Source organism: Sciurus carolinensis, chromosome 17, assembly GCF_902686445.1.
Source record: "Sciurus carolinensis chromosome 17, mSciCar1.2, whole genome shotgun sequence".
Taxonomy (NCBI): Eukaryota; Metazoa; Chordata; class Mammalia; order Rodentia; family Sciuridae; genus Sciurus; species Sciurus carolinensis.
The window spans coordinates 31,770,007-31,786,471 of NC_062229.1; the positions used below are offsets into that span (position 1 = coordinate 31,770,007).

The following is a 16,465-nucleotide window of genomic DNA, read 5'->3' on the forward strand; positions in this document are numbered from 1 at the left end:
CACACTTTAATTTACTTCTTTGATCCATCTATTGTCTGTGTGCCTCCCAGCAGGCAGGGATCTTTGTGGGTGCATGATTGGAACAGGCCCACCAGCCCAGGACATTCTAGCACCCAAGGTACTGTTCTTGAAAAAGTAGGTCAAGAGAGTTGCATCCTGGAGCCACTGAACCACATCACCTTGCTATGCTCGCACCCTGCACTGGGTTCGCAGTTCCTGACAGCTAAACAGAATTCCTCGCTCATGCCTCTGTGGAAAACAGAGGTACCCTGTTTTCTTCTCAGACTGGGATCCCGGAAGACACCCTGGTGCTCAGAGCCCCACTAATGACCCTTATCCCTTTCTCAGGGGCTGGAATGTGCCTCTGCCCCAGGGTGCAGAGGAGAGAGGTAGTAAACTCTTCTCCTGTGATGATCACCTCCCTTAATACTGAAAGTCCCCTGGTGGGGAATGGCAACTGCCTTTGGAAACCCATGTTAAAAATAGTAGCTAAGATACACCTGATGTTGAATGTGTGCTTTTAAATACCTAGGACACAATTATTCTGGTGTTCCTGCAGATAAATGTACATTTTGAATCTACTCATGACAAAAAACACACAAGCAGACTTCTACAGTGCAACTGACCTGTCCTATTAAAAAATGTCAAGGGCATGCAAGGCCAACTCCTAGTAATGGCTCCCAACTAAAAGTCACTACAACCTGTGCTCTGGGATTTCCTTTCACTAGAAGGACCTGAGGACAACTGGTGAAATGTGAGAAGTTCCACTGATGAGCTAACAGTAATATATATTTAAATTTCCCAACTTCAATAAGCATGCTCTGATCGACAATGTCCTTGTTTGGGGGAAGTACGCCTGATATATTTAGGTGAAAGGGAGCATTGTGCCTTCAACTTTCCTTCAAGGGCTAAAAAGTATGAATAGATGACAGAGCAAATATGATAACAATGGTGAACATTTAGGTAAGCTGGGGGAGGCATTTACGGCAGTTCTTTGTGCTAGCCTGGTCATTCTTTTCTAAGTCTCATTATTTCAAAATAAAAAAAAATTTATACATGTGAATGTACAGACACACGCATGGAAAGAGACAGACAGACAGGGAAAGCACACACATGGGCTATTTGTCAAGTCTACCCAATTCCAAACGAACTGCAGTCCAGTGTTTTCATAACTTTTTACCCTACTCACTTTACTGAGAAAATGGCTTTCTTGTTCAAGGGCCTAAAAGCACCTTTCCAAAATGAGAAGTCGCCATCTTAACACACTGACCCAAACTAACAACTTCTCTGTAATCATACAGGCAGAAATAAAATCTATGCTTTTATAAAAACAAGACAATCCAGTGGTATAACCATTGAAGACAGGAGTCCTCTCATCCCACGTACTGAGGTTCTGGCTGGGCTCGCTTTCCGTAGAGCAGGTGGTCCACCAGCAACATGAGGGAAGGACAAGGGTCAAAGTCTGAGATGTGCCAGCCCTAGGAAACCCCAGCTGGCTCCACGTCCTTCCTCAGAAGAGCTGTGGGCAATCTCCCGCACTGCCATCAGACTCAGTCTCAGCCCATAACCAGTGTTTTTATCCCTGTCCATCGTGACATGGTGCATAGCATGACAGGAGTGGCCGGCCCCCACTTCCCCTTTTGTGATTCCCAAACGCATGATGTTATCAGTTCTGCCTTGAAAGTCATTCCCCTCATCCTCTGCAGCTGGCCCTGGGGACAGCCCTGGATGCATGGCAAGTGGGTCCGTGGTACACTCCCTGTGCAGGAATATTGCCATCCTCATTCAGGGGCCTCTTAGCCCTTCCACGTGGAGTTGAAGTTGTCACACACAAAAGCTCTACTTGGGAAACAAACAGCAAGGGTTCCTTCCAAACCTCAAGTCTGATGGGAGGTGGGAAGGGCTGGGCGGGGCAGCCTGTGGGCCCAGCTAGTAACACTAAGGTGACTCCCAGGCCTGCTGCTCCTGCAGCCACATGGGGGCTCACTTACCAGGCCAGAGAATTCCCTGAAAGACCTGGGAATGGATGGAGAAGGTAAGGGAAGGAACAAGGGCACAATTAGGGCCATCTGGATATGCTGGTGAAAGTGATCGGTAAGAAAAGGGCAGGATCAGTTCTTCGGTTTTACTTGATCAAGTCACCAAGCCAAGACAACCAAAGGGCTGAAAAGAATGACTCAAAGAATACCCACCCTGCACTATGAAGGACTGGGACAAATTCCATTCAGGAAAAGAGCAAATCCCCGGAGTTCAAACACACCCACGGGAGGTAATATCTGCCTGTCACCAGCCCCTGCCCTCCTCCCAGCAAACACAATGATCAGCACCGTATTACTCTTCGATGTGCAGAGGCTCCAGAGCAGAATCTCCACATGCTTACATGGGGCCAGGGGTGAGGACTCAGGCCTCAATACATTTAAATAAAATCTTTTCCATTATGTGAAATGTAAACTATTACACGAGCTAATAAATTTAGTCAAAACACAGAGTGCCTCTGAACCAAATGTACAAACATAAAAGCTGTGGTCCAGTGATTAAACTGTCCTCACAAATTTACTTTCGTTTTATTCATCAATTTAAAAAGCCACAGGAAACAAAGATAAAAGACTGATAATGACATGGCCGTGGGTTAGACATAGCTGCAGGGATGTGATCAACTAATTATCACAGCAGAACCAGTACTGTGCAGGAGCTTGTCGGCGCTGGTTTACAAGGGTCCATTGTTCAATTTCCAGAAAGTCTTTAAGCCAGCTTTAAACAGCATTCATAAAAGTTAAATTGGGTAATTATAATAAGTTATACTCAAAATTCATCACTTCCTATTTTACTGTTTTTCACTAGTATCTACACTCTGGAGGTTATTTAGATCTATTGGGAATACAAGAACCAGCTACCATACCTCTCTTCCTAACTACACACTCAGTGAACTCATGGTAGCTTGAAATCCACCATGATGAGAATATTGACACCAGGGAAATGGGCAGAATGCTTCAAGTCAGGTGTCCCCTCCCAAGAGCCAGTTGTTAAGCACCAGCAGCACACCACTGCTCTAGAACACAAATCACCAAAGCTGCCACCTCTGGGGTCACATGCTCTAAGACGCTGCTCACAAGGACTCAGGTGGCAAAGATGTGAAGTCTCTCACTAGCCTTACTACCTTGGGCAAGGTACTTCACTTCTATTCAGGTTACACACTTAAGAGTAGTATGTGACATACAAGTACTAGTTAGTTATAGATTATCTCTATGAGCAGTGGTATAGCGCCACGGTTAAAAGCTTGCTAGGTTCAAATCCTATCTCTGCTACTTATTAGCCATAAAAAGCTGTAGGAAATTACTCAGCTCCTTTGCATCTTGACTCCCAAACAAAAAAATGAGGATAAGAAGAGCAATTCTTTCACATGTGGTAAATGACCATGACTGGCATGTACAAACACTCAACTAGTGTTAGTTGTTCCCATTACTATCACTCTAAATATTGTGTAAGTTCTCCCCACCCCCCGCCCCTGGGAAATTGAACCCAGGGACCATTAAACATTGAGTCACATCCCCAACCCTTTGTATATTTTGCAACAGGGTCTCACAAAGTTGCACAGGACCTCACAAAGTTGCTGAGACTGGCCTTGAACTTGAGACCCTCCTGTCTCAGCCTTCCAAGTTCCTGGGATTATAGGCATGAGCCACCACACTCAGCTTGAATATTGCAGAAATTCCTTATGAATAATTTCAAAGGGCGGTTAACTACCAAATTCCTAGTGCTAATTTCTATATTATCCTGCCTCACTTTCTCCCAAGCACACTCTATTATCTACTAACTAGGACCACTGAGAAATTTGGTGGTTTCCAAAATTCACATTTCCTCCTAAAGAATAAATATTTACCCAAACTACAAGTGAATAAATATATAAACCATGAAGGAAATTTTGAAATAGGAATAATGCTGGGTATGGTGGTGCACACCTGTGATCCCAGTGACTCAGGAGGCTAAGGCAGGAAGATTGCAAATTCTAGGTCAATCTTTGCAACTTAGCAAGACCCTGTCTCAAAATAAAATAAAAAGGGCTGGGAATGCAGCTTGGTTCAATACCTAGTACCATACACACCAAAGAAGAAATGACTACAAAGTGATTACTTTGAAGAAAGTCCCCCTTATAGATATGTAAGTTCAAGGTTTGAGGTGTTGGGAACTTTGCAATCCTTGACAACCACATCTTAAATATAAAGACAAAGCCAGTAAGACAGAACACATTTTCATGCGCGACTTCGAAGCACATTGATGTTCTAGGGACATCACCAGCAGACAAACCCAGGGTAAGTAACAGTAAACAGAAAAGTTGCCCGAGACAATTTCACAAAAAAATTTCACCTACAACAATGCCTATAAACTTCACCTTACATAAAGTGTAAGTAAACTTCTGATAAAACCATTAGAATGTCAATGCCAAGACTGTATCAGCCCTATGTCAAAACAGAATAGGAGGTGGGCAAGGCCACTGAATTCAGTTACTGAGCTTTCCTTTGCCCGTCACAATGTCTCCTGTGGCACTGTCCAAATGCAGAATACTGAGAACTCTTTATTCCACCCAAAAAAGACATCAATGGCCCAACAGCACTCACAGGGCAATATCAGATCCCAGGTCAAACATTCCCCACACCCCTCCATTCTTGATTGGTCCCATTTGCTCTCCAGATATGCATGATGTGGTCTCCCAGAGGTGGTGGTCAAGGGAACCACCCTCAGTGGGCTGTTTCCAGTGTGGTCTCCAGAGCTCAGCTTCCCATTTCCCCCGTGACATCCCTACGACCAGACCCCCTCATGAGCAGCTTCATCTCTGGGCTGGATGATGCCATGGCTCCTCACACACCAAGTCTATTCCTCCCAGCTTTCCCACTCCTGTCCCTTGTTTCCTGCATCCCTAAATGCACTTTCAAGCCATCTCCACTACCAACAGACCAGAAGAGCCTGCCCAAGGTGCAAAGCTAAAGCAGCAGTCAGGAACATTCCCCCCAATTTTCCACAATCAGGATCTAGCCTTCCATTGTATAGATTTGCCAAAATCTGTAAACCCATTCCATCACTGGGCATCTTAAAAGAAAAATTAAGCTTTACAACCGTACGTACACAGCATGCTCCCATTCAGGAAGAACCAAAGGAGGTGCACACACTGCTTTCTAGATTTACTGACAAGTTCTTTGAAGAACTAGAACATGGCTGCCTTTGTGAGGTGGCCCAGAGACACCCTCTCCGTGCATAATCCTTAGTTTACCATCAATGTATAAATGCATTCTACTGTCACATACAACCAGTTAGAACAAATTTTTTAAAAATTTTTAAAAATCATTTTTAACTACTTGCATATACTACCAATTTAAAAAAACATTTCAAGACTTCCTCTAAGTCTGCATTTTTTGCCAGACCCTGAAACTTTTTAACTATTTCATGAATTATCAAGGTGACCAAGAGATTTAGCATATTTTCCAAATGAGGAAGAAAACTGCCATTTTCCTTTCTCAGAGTTCTTACTCCAACTTAATCTCTCATAACTATCTGCTTATTTTTTTCTTTTTTTTTGTATGGGGGATTGAACCCAGGATCAGTTTACCATCGAGCTACATCCCAGCCCTATTTTTTTTTTTTAACTGAAACTCATTAAGTTGCTGAGGGTCTTGTTAAGTTGCTGAAACTGGCCTCAAACTTGTGATCCTCCTGCCTCAGTCTACCTGAGTCACTAGAATTACAGATGTGCACCACAAGGCCTGGCTATTTGCTTAAAATAAAAAGCCTCAGGCATCCCTGAAACCCAGAGCTCAATGGATCCCAGCTCTCTGCAGACACAGCATGCCATGTTGCTGAGGCAAGGGTCCTGAGGCACTTTGTGGGATGTGAAAATGCAAACAGAACCCAACACTGGACAAAGCTCAAGGAAACCAAGGCCAGCATGACATCCTACCTTTCACCAGGTCAGGCAGGGCATCTGCCCCACCCCCCAACAAGAAACAAAGATACTACAGCAACTTAGGAGTCAAACTCCCTTGAAAACATCTTCAGGAAAGCTAGGCATGGTGGCTCACGCCTGTATCCCAGCAGCTCCAGAGGCTGAGACAGGAGGATCCGAGTTCACGGCCAGTCACGGCAAAAGCAAGGGGCTAAGGAACTCAGTAAGACTCTCTCTAAATACAAAATAGGGCTGGGGATTGGCTCAGTACAAACCCCAGTACAAAAAGAAAAAATATATATATATATAATTTATTTATATACATATATATGTATATACACATATATATATTTTTTATATATTATATATAAAATATATATATAAATATATATAAATATATCTATATATAAATATATCTATATATATATAAAAAAATATATATATATATATATATAAAATCTCTTCAGGAACATAAAAGAATCACCTCATGAACATCTGCAATTTTCCAGAGAGCCAAAGTGCTTGCATATTCCCTTGTCTGGTGTGAAGTTTTTTTGTTTAACATTAGTCACTGTTGTTGGCCGTTTTGACGACGTCTGACACGTGGTTCTGCTCAACAAAGGTTTCCTGAAGGCCTCAGGAGAGTGTCCCTGATTCTCACAGGAGGCAATGCATGACCTACCTAATGGACCCGTACTTGGTTCTGCCTGGACTTCCCCACCATTAGATTCGGCTGCCACCATGGTTTCACCTCACCCAAGGCTTGCTCTCTTGAGGGGTGTGCAGGACCAGAGGAGAGAGCACTGCTATAATCTGGGTAAAGACACACAAGTTAGAAGACAATAGAGCCACAATGCAGCACTGGTTCCCATTCTTCAGCACATGCTGTGCATCCACATCTCTCTCCTCTGCCTTCTCACACCATCACGTCCAGCACAGAGAGGTGAGCAAGCCCCACTCCACGACAGAGGCTCCCCACGCTCCCCAACTCCAACTGGCCTAGTTGGTCCCTCCAACAAAGTTCCGTTTATTAGTATTTATTCTGCGCCTATCATTCCCAAACCAGGAAACAGGCGGCATGGAACCAACTCCACAACAGGAAGACAAAGGTAGCTTCCCAGGAGCTCAGCCAATGACTGGCACTGACCCATGGACTGACCAAGCCTCTCCAAACAGACAAACTTCAGCAGGAAGGATGAGGCAAGGCATTTCTAATCAAGGCAGAACTTCGTTAGGAATTCCTGGGGGGCAAGAGGGGGGCACGTATGAAATGTTTTTTTTTGTTTGTTTGTTTGTTTGTTTTTGCGGTACTGGGGATCGAACTCAGGGCCTTATGCTTGCGAGGCAAGCACTCTACCAGCTGAGCTATCTCCCCAGCCCTGAAATGCTTTTTGATGACCTATAGGCATGGCTCTATAACAGGGCCCTCCTATATGAAAAGCCATCCCCAGTCAATTCCCCATCAGTTCTTGTGATCATATCAGGGAGAAAGTTCCACTGTGGTGCCAGAGTGTCTTTAACATTCCCTAGGCCTGGTAATCTCCCTTTCTAACACAAAGGGAGCACAGGTGTTTCTGCAGAAACAGGCAAAGGATGAAATCCAACCAGAATTCAATGACACTGTTGTCTACAATGTGCTTATTTTTACAGTTACTTTTTGTTTGGGATATGCAATAATTAATTTTCTGGTCAGAGAAGGGTGAAAGTTTTTGTTTTATGAGACTAAAAGGCTCAAAGTCAGCAGGTTTAAAGAGAAAATATGAAATAAAAAGCATGACAGGAGGTAGATGCTTAAAAAAAAAAAAAGCAAAAATCATGTAGGTGATGCAGGTGGGATGTGTTGTTTCTACATGGACACACCAAGAACCAGGTCTCTGAAAACTATAGAGCAGAGCCTCTAGGGTGAACCAAGAACCAAGGCAGGGAAGCCTGAAAGGCAGCTTTCTGGAGAAAGGGGAAGAGCTCATGGCAAGAGCCCAGGCACGGGTGACATGGTGGCAGAAGATGCAGTTAGAAAGGTAAACTAAGGCCAAGACATGGACAGCCCTGAGGCTGGAGGTAGATGCCGAGCTTGCACCCGTGACCACAGGGTACAGCCGAGCTCTCCAGCCTACTTGACCAATAGAAGGGGGCCCGTCCCAAAGCTGGACTGGTTTGGAGGAGGAGGGGAGATAAGCTGGGGTGGATGGTATCTGGGGAAAGGCCAAGGAAGCAGCTAGAACTGTGTCAGCACTGACCACAGTCAGGCCTTGAAAAGGAGGATGTGGCTTATCACAAACTCAGGAGGCCCCTCCAGGGTGGTGAAGGGAACCGAACACTGGAGGACACAGCCGCCCTGGGAGGCAGGTGTTAGCCCATCCCGGCTCCTGCCACGGACAACTCATCACCATATATGGAACGAAAATTTCTGGAGAATTAAAAGAAGGAAAAAAAAATCTGGAATACGCTTAAAGAGGGAAAAAAAAAAAGACCTCAAGATAGCCTAAACAATACACTCTCGGCCCCAGGGCCTGCCTCGCTGTCTGCTGGCCATATGGCGTGTGATAAGCCAGAATGCGAACGCTGTTTATCTTCCATGGCTGGTCTATAAAGCCCAGCACTGACCCCCTGCAGTAGAGATGTGTCCTGCTCTTCGGCCCTGACTCACAGTTCCCAGTCCTCAGTCCCTGCTGTGGAGGTGGTGGCTGTCACCCCTTCCTCCGTCCTTGCTGCTTGCCTCAGCCCCCACAGGAGCCACCACCTCCACAGCTGTTTTCCCACAACCCAATAAACCGCAGGCCTTGCCCATTTCCTCCCTGGCCAGCTGGGTCCCGCTGTGGGCAGCTAACTCCTTAGCATTCCCCCGAGACTGTGCGCTCCGCCATCCCCCAGGTCCTCTACTGTGGTCAGACGATGACTGGCAGAAAAAACACTTTTTCTGTGGCTGTAGAGTATTAGCACCTTGAACGCTCCTGACAGCCATGTTGGCTTATGGGCCACAGAGGCCTCGGGGTTGTATCTTCCTGGTATATCCCAGCCCTCCTCCTCCCTGCTTGGGAAAATGGCCAAGCAATGATGACATCCCAGTCCACTAAAGCAGGACTGTTCCCTGGCTCTCCCTAACATGACCAAGTGACCACATAAAGGTCTATTTTGTTCTGCACTCAGGAGTTCTGTTCTCAGCCTCTCCTCACCACTACCTCCATCTCTTCTTTGGTCAGCCAGGGTCTGACTGAGCAGACAAGTACTGCTTATGGGATGAAGGAAGATCACTAGGCTGGAATCTGTCAACCGGATGCCACATTACGAGTGAATTTCAGATAAATGACATTGGTTTTTAGTATGTCCCACGCAGTATTTGGGACGTATAACAGTCCTTTCTTTTCAATGTTCCATGGATACGTGAAACTGCAGATAGGACCAAACCTTATATATACTGTTTTATGTATATTATATATGAACTATGATAAAGCTTAATTCGCAAATTAGGCACAGTAAGAAATTAACAATTGGGGCTGGGGAGATAGCTCAGTTGGTAGAGTGCTTGCCTTGTAAGCACAAGGCCCTGGGTTCGATCCCCAGCATCCCCAAAAAAAAAAAAAAAGAAAAAAAGAAATTAACAATTAATGGTAAAATAAAACAATTATAATCATCTATTATAATGAGTTATTTAAAATTTATGAACTGTTTATGTTCAGAATTTTCCATTTACTACTTTCAGATCTTGGTTGACTTCAGGTAACCAAATCCCCAGAAAGCAAAACCATGGCTAAGGGGGAACTAGTATACATAGACTCAAAGGAATTACTCTCTGCTCATGAGAAATTCCAACATAACTGGGTGTCCTATATTTTTACTTGCCAAACCTGGCAACCCTAGATATCAGGAAGTGGAGGGACCAACCCTGGGGCAGCCCTGCTGTGACCTGCACCTCCCTATCGACATCCCTGAGTGCACGTCACACAGGCATGCAGGCTCTCTGTGGTCCTGAATTGCACAGGTGGTCCCTGGTAGCTATGGACAAAAGATGACTTCCCAGTCAAAGCAGGAAGTTGCAAAGAACCCTAAGGAAAGCAGTTACAGCACAGACCTGGCACGAGGAGGTGCAAAAGAAGATGCCCCGCCTCCAGCAAGTGTGAAAACACCGAGCACAGGCACTCAGAGCCTTTGCCTGAACTGAGCAGTCTCACGCCCCACCCACCCCCAGGCACCCACAAGCCAGTGGAATCTAAGAGCAAGAGTGGCAGGGGCTGGGGAGCTTAACAGGAATGTGGACAGCTTTATAAATGGCCAGCATCTCAAGTGCTAGGGCAGCTGGTCTGGGCAGGTCCCAGCACAAGTACTGGCAGAGGACAGAGGCCATCCCCAGTGAAAAGCATTTCAGGGGCACAGACTCGTGGGCTCTGGGCCAGACCAAGTGCCCGAGATGTGGGGGCATTTCTCTATGCGCATCCCAGAAGCATCTAGAAGCAGCTGTTATTCTCCTGATCTGGCACCATCAACATAATAATAGAAAGACACTTTATCTCTGATCTATACACTATTTTTACTATCAGTCAGAAGTCCACTGGCTTATAATATTAAGCTGTATCAAATTGCCATCTTTCTAAGTCAAAAATGATAGAATATTGGTAGTTCTGTGTAGCCCAATCAAATAACACTGAGCACCTACTATGTGTCAGACTCTGTGCAAGTATATATTGCACAGAATATACATTGATCATCAAGTATATATTGATCATGCAGTGTTAGATTCATGTAATCACTTTCAAGGTAAGTATTACTGTGTCCATCTAACAGATTCAGAGACTGAGTCACACAGAGGTCACAATGCTCATCCAGCTGGACACACACTAGGTCTGTGTGACTCTGAAATTCACATGCATTCCAGTTACCATGAGCCCTGTCAGGGTCAGCAGCTGACCATTCCTGCAGTATCAAGCACTTCCAAGAGTCCCACCTGGCAAAGAGTCACTATACTTAATCAAAACTGTCCTCCTGTGTTAGCAGCTAAGTATATTAAACAAATAATTTCAAGAGAAGCAAAACATTTGAAAGTCTAGGGAAAGGGTTAAAGGTCAAAACTGCACTCCTAAAAGAAACGAAAGTAATCAAGCAAGAAAAATCTAGTCCAACCAGTTTTAAAATGCCTTAATTCTGACTATGAGCAAATACATAGTAGACTACTGACAAAGGCATCAGGTACAGCGAGATCCAGCACAACTGCAGATCCAGAGGCATGAGCATCTGAGGCCGTCCTCTGAGAAGACCACTGAACTTCACAGAGGGAAGAGGATGAAAACGCTCCCAAAAGAACATGTTGAAGTTGGGACCATCACTGGTCTCCTGCACGCCCCCCATCATCCCTCTCAGAGGTTGAAACCAGTACTATCAAATACATTCCGAGCTGTCAGAATTGAACTTTAAACAGTAAGAAGAAATAAATATTCTTCTCCTGTGAAATAAAATTTTGGATGTTGTAGAATACACAAACGCCCTAGAAGTAGCTTCTTCTAGTTCCAAATGCATATCTGACAACACCAGAATTTGAGGATGAGGAGGAAGAGGCGACTGACCTTCACGTGGGCCACGTAGTGCTGACACTTCTCCTCCATGTGGGCCAGCTGCAGCTTCTCCGAGACCTGGCCTGCAGTCTCTCCCAGCAACACAAAGTAGACCCTGGGTAGCTGGCCCTTCTCCTTTTTGGCCACATCAGCCGTCAGAACGTAATTCAGGCCTGCCAAGATATAAGAGGTCAAGATGTCAGAAAAGAGTGGCTAGGTCACCTTCCCTCCCCCTCACAGGATCCATGTGCATTTCACAGGAAACTGAGCCCTCCAGAGCATGGAGGAGTGTGGCCCATATCAGGATCTGCACACAACCAGGTGCTCACGGAATCTAGAGAGAACCAGGATGCATGCTGCCTATCTGGTGACACCCTTGTATATACCTCATGGCTCCCCCGGTTTAGATTCATGCCACCCCGAGGTCCCAAGGGAGCCGCTGACATGTGCATCAACAATTAGCTGTACCCGGCACAGGGCAGTGTTCGGAGAAACAAGCATGATGGCACACCTGTGAACCATCACTAGAAGCCACTGAAATGATGGAGGCACCTGCAGTGACTCTGTGTGATACGGACCCGCCACAAGGGAACAATCACTTCACCTCATCTCACAAGTGCCGAGTCCTGCTCTCCAGTCACTACGTCCACTGGACTGTAGCACCCACCATTTACTGAGCGCTGGCTACACGCCAGACACTGTTGTACGTAGAGAGGGGACAGTATAGGCAAGGACCCGCCTTCATGGAGCCCAGATGCTTGGAAACCCAGAGGAAGGCTGCAGCAAATCTCGTTCCCAGGGATCCCAGTGATCCCAGCATGGTGACTGCGCACCTTGAGGGGCCCACCCCTCCAGCAGAACCAGGGCCACAGTGGGCCCGAACAGAGGTCCACTCCCGTAAAGAAAAATCTCACCCCCTGTACCTGAAGGTCTAACGCCAGAGGACAGAACGGCCGGGACATGAAGACAAGGAGGGTTACAAGGACAAATGCACACTGGAGAAACCCCAAAAGTTTCACATCCATCACTTCAGAGTCTCAATTATAAGAGTGTGCTTTTCAGGTTAATATGGCTCCAGTTTCAACAGATCCCTCTCCCCACTTTTTTGGCACAGAAAAGTGATAATTCTTTTTAACCATTTTGTGGATTCAGAAGACATGAGGGTTTTAAAGTAAGAGAATGGGAGCCTCTGTCCCTAAAGTGACTGGAAGAGATGGTTGAGGAGTGGGAAGGCAGATGACCCAGTCCGGACCCATCCCTACACACCTGCCTCAGAGCCCAGGGCTTGGCACCAGGGAAACGCAGCCCTCTGCCTGCCCGCAATCAGGTACGTGAAGCCAGACAGAGGGTGGTTCTGGCTTTTAATAACATCAAAGGGGCCAGCCACCAGGGGAGGTCTGAACAGGGTGAGAGGAAGGTGACCTGGGCAGGCCTTCTGCTGCATCTAATGGCTTCCCTGGGTCACTGCCATGTCAGGGATTTTGCCATGCCAAGCTGGTGGAATCCTGGTTAGCTAGAGTGAGCCTGCCCCAACTTGTTCGTTCCAGCAAACAGCTGATTTCCAAAGCAAGGCTGGGTCATCAGGAGGGACTTAGGACATGGATCATCCCAGGACAATATTACCATTAAGAAGAATAGTATGACTTGGGTGCAGTGGTACAAGCCTGTTAACCCTAGCTACTTGGGAGGCTGAGGTAGGAGGATCACAAGTTAGAGACCAGCCTGAGCAGCTTTGAGAGACTTTGTCTCAAAATTAAAAAAAAAAGGGGGGGGGGCTAGGCATGTGGCTCAATGGTGTAGTACTTACAAAGCATGTATGAAGCTCTGAGGAGGAGGAAGAGGGAGGAAGGAGAAACAAGAAGTATAGGGGAAAACATTTCAACACAAAGCATGGGCATTAATACAAGAGTTACACACCAAAGGGCTGTGGATTCACAGGCTGTTGAAGCTTTGCAAAAATCTGGAGACCACCTAGTTTAAATCCTTCATCTTTAAGATGAAGGGACTGAGGTCCCCAAAAGGGGTGAAGAGCCAAGCGTGTCAGCGCACATCTGTAATCCCAGCAGCTCGGGAGGCTGAGATGGGAGGATTGTAAGTTCAAAGCCAAACTCAGCAAAAGCGAGGTGCTAAGCAACTCAGTGAGACCCTGTCTCTAAATAAAGTACAGAACAGAACTAGGGATGTGGCTCAGTGGTCAAGTGCCCACGAGTTTAATCCCCAGTAACAAAAAAGGTGCCAGGGGTGGGGTGAGGATGATTGTTCTAGGCCAGAGCCATCTGCCACAGAGCAATCTAGAACTCTAATCCCTAGTACCTGACTAGTCCTAACATGCTGGTTCTTGTTGCATTTTTTTTTTTTTTTAAACATTATCTGACCTTGCCCTAAAACTTATCTTTCGATGCAGAAACAGAATCAAACACAGAAAGAGATCCAGGACTGAACTCCAACCAATTTACTTTCTAGTGATCACAACTTCGCTGAGCAAAAGCCCAACCATAAAAAGGGGTAAGTTGACATGAAGTGAGTTTCCAAGTCCCAGTTAGCAAGACAGTGACTGGAGAGCACACGGCTGGAAGACAAGCTGGAGGGCCTGGGCTGGGTGACCCCACTGAAGGTGGCAGCTGCCAAGCAGCCTGTCCTCAGTGGTCCCTAGCCTAGCTTTCCTCCCAGGTGGAAGGACTACAGCCTCAAGAAAGGGAGTAACAGAGAACGGGAGACCAGTGCTATTGTGCCAGAGACGAGTCAGCTGAGCTAGAGAAAACTCGGTGGAAATGAACACAGGAAGACAGCGAGCGGTATCGATCCCCCACCCATATCCTCTTGGCCTGAACCCTTTCTCTGCTGTTCAGCCCAATTTGCAGCTGCCAGCACCTGCGTTCCTCTATCCAGGGCTTTCTCTAGTGGCTCTGCCAACACGCACGACAGTCCTCTTCCAGGCAGGATCCCCGTTCCCGCAGCTCTTGGATGGGAGAGCTCTGAGGCGACTCCCCCACTGATGTTCAGGGTTCCCCTCAAGTTCCAGCTGCCCACAGGGGTGACCTGCTGAGTAGTAAGTACACCTACATGGCCACTAGGTAATTTTATGTGTCAACTTGGCCAAGCTATACAGAGTCCCCAGATATTTTGCTGAGCATCAATTTAGTGTTACTACGAAGGTATTTTTAAAAATGAGATCAACATTCAAATCAGACTTTAAATAACGAACTTTAGCCTCCATACCATGGATGAGCTTCATCCAGTCATTCAGCGGTCCTTAAAGAAAAAACAAAACTAAGGTTCCCCCACAGAAAGAAGGAATTCTGCTTCTAGACTGCCTTTGGATTTGAGATGCAACTTCAACTCTGCCCTGGGTCTCCAGCCTAATGGCCTGACCTGCAGAATTCAGATTTATCAGCCCCCAGAATCTTATTTACTAATTCCTTAAAATCAATCAATTAGGGTCGGGGGTGTAGATCAGTGGTACAGCTCTTCTCTAGTACGTGAGAGGCCCTAAGTTCAAACCCCAGGACCAAAAAAAAAAAAATCATTCAACCAACTTCATATTTATATATATTTTCTTTCTGTCTCCCTCCCTCCCTGTCCAGTTTCTCTGGAGAATCCAAACTACTTCTGCCTACCCTTGCTGTCTCCCTACCCCATTGCCTTATTGCTGCCAGGGATCACCCTTGGTTTCACTGGTGTGTGTTTTCGCGACTTAGAGGAACAAGCCCAGGAGTATCCTACCACTGAGCTACGTCCCTAGTCCTCTTTATTTTCATTTGTAAATTTTGACACAAGGTCTTTCTAAGTTGCCCAGGCTGGTCTTGAACTTGTGCTTCTCCTGCCTCAGCCTTCTGAATTGCTGAGAGAACAGGCACGGGCCACCAAATCAATAATGTGCACTTGGATCCTCAACTCTAGATCAACACAGGGAAGTCAGGAAAAGGGAGTGGATTCAACCTTCAACATGTGCCCAGCACTGGGATGGGTACTTTAAAAGCACCAGCTTTCATCCTCAAAGCCCTATTTTTGCTGCAGAACTGTAGACACAAGGCATCTCCCTCCTGCAACTCAAGGAAGGAGAGGAAGGGCCACAGCTCGGAGTCTAAGCTGAAGATGGGGCATGCTGCTCTGCCCCAGGCAGGAGTGGGCATGCCCACACACTCACCTATCGGATTTTTCTAAAATGTTAACATACACAATGAGGCGCCAAATTATCCCATTCACCAAGTGCAATCATCCTGGAAGCATTTCATCTCGAAAACTGCCTACTTATCGCTTCTCCTTGATTCAAAATTTGACATTTTAAATTACCCCAAAAGTAGTCAATTCTGTCAGGCTCTTCTGGAAGAAAGCAAGGCGCCCCATGAGCAACGCTGCCCAAGTGAGGTGGTAAGAAGAAACAGATCATCCTGCAGCTGCGTTCCACTGGTAGTTTTACACAGCACTCGCCCAAGTCCCCAGAGGGGCCGGGAAGGGGCTCCTGGGAAGTGGAGGATGTGTCAGAGCAGCAGCCAATCAGCTTGGTTGATTTGGGGGGTGCCACAGCCGCCCCTCATGCAAGGCAGCTGACCAGCCCGAGAGGGCGCCGGTTCCGATTAGGGCCTGCTCCAACAGCACGTCTCATGTCTACAGGTTTTCCATTCTGGCAGCTTGTGTTCCTGCCATGTCAGATGATGTCATGTTGATGGAAAAGCCAATGGGCCCCGAGGGATGCTTTCACCCCTCCTTCCCCTGCCCCCAGCTGGTTCCTCAGGGCCCCCCACACTGGCCTGGGCCAGGAGGGAGCCAGCTGTCTCAAATCAACTCTGGCTCTGGTCTCTCCTGGCTAGTTTTGAATCATTCCCATTCTCCATCAGAATAAGATTTCAACTGGGAGGATCTCCTAATAAATTCTCCTTCGAGTTACTCTGAGCTTCCCTTGGAGTTTCCCAGGAGAGGAAGAGAAAGAGCCATTTCCACTTTAACAGCTTTCCTATGTATTCTCCCTCTTTTCCTCAAGGAAGGA

The 16,465-nt window shown here is 46.5% G+C and overlaps 1 protein-coding gene and 1 non-coding gene across 2 annotated transcripts in view; one reads left to right on the top strand and one right to left on the bottom strand.

The window, feature by feature from the left end:
* Nucleotides 1-16,465, bottom strand: part of Itga9 (integrin subunit alpha 9) — a 322,636-nt gene that overhangs the window by 225,824 nt on the left and 80,347 nt on the right. Inside the window, exon 15 of the mRNA XM_047531489.1 lies at nt 11,491-11,651. Coding sequence (XP_047387445.1) covers nt 11,491-11,651 — 161 coding nt within the window. The remainder of the gene's footprint in view (nt 1-11,490; nt 11,652-16,465) is intronic.
* Trnat-ugu (transfer RNA threonine (anticodon UGU)) lies at nt 9,432-9,504 on the top strand. Its single transcript has one exon. It is a non-coding gene; the product is annotated as a tRNA-Thr (tRNA).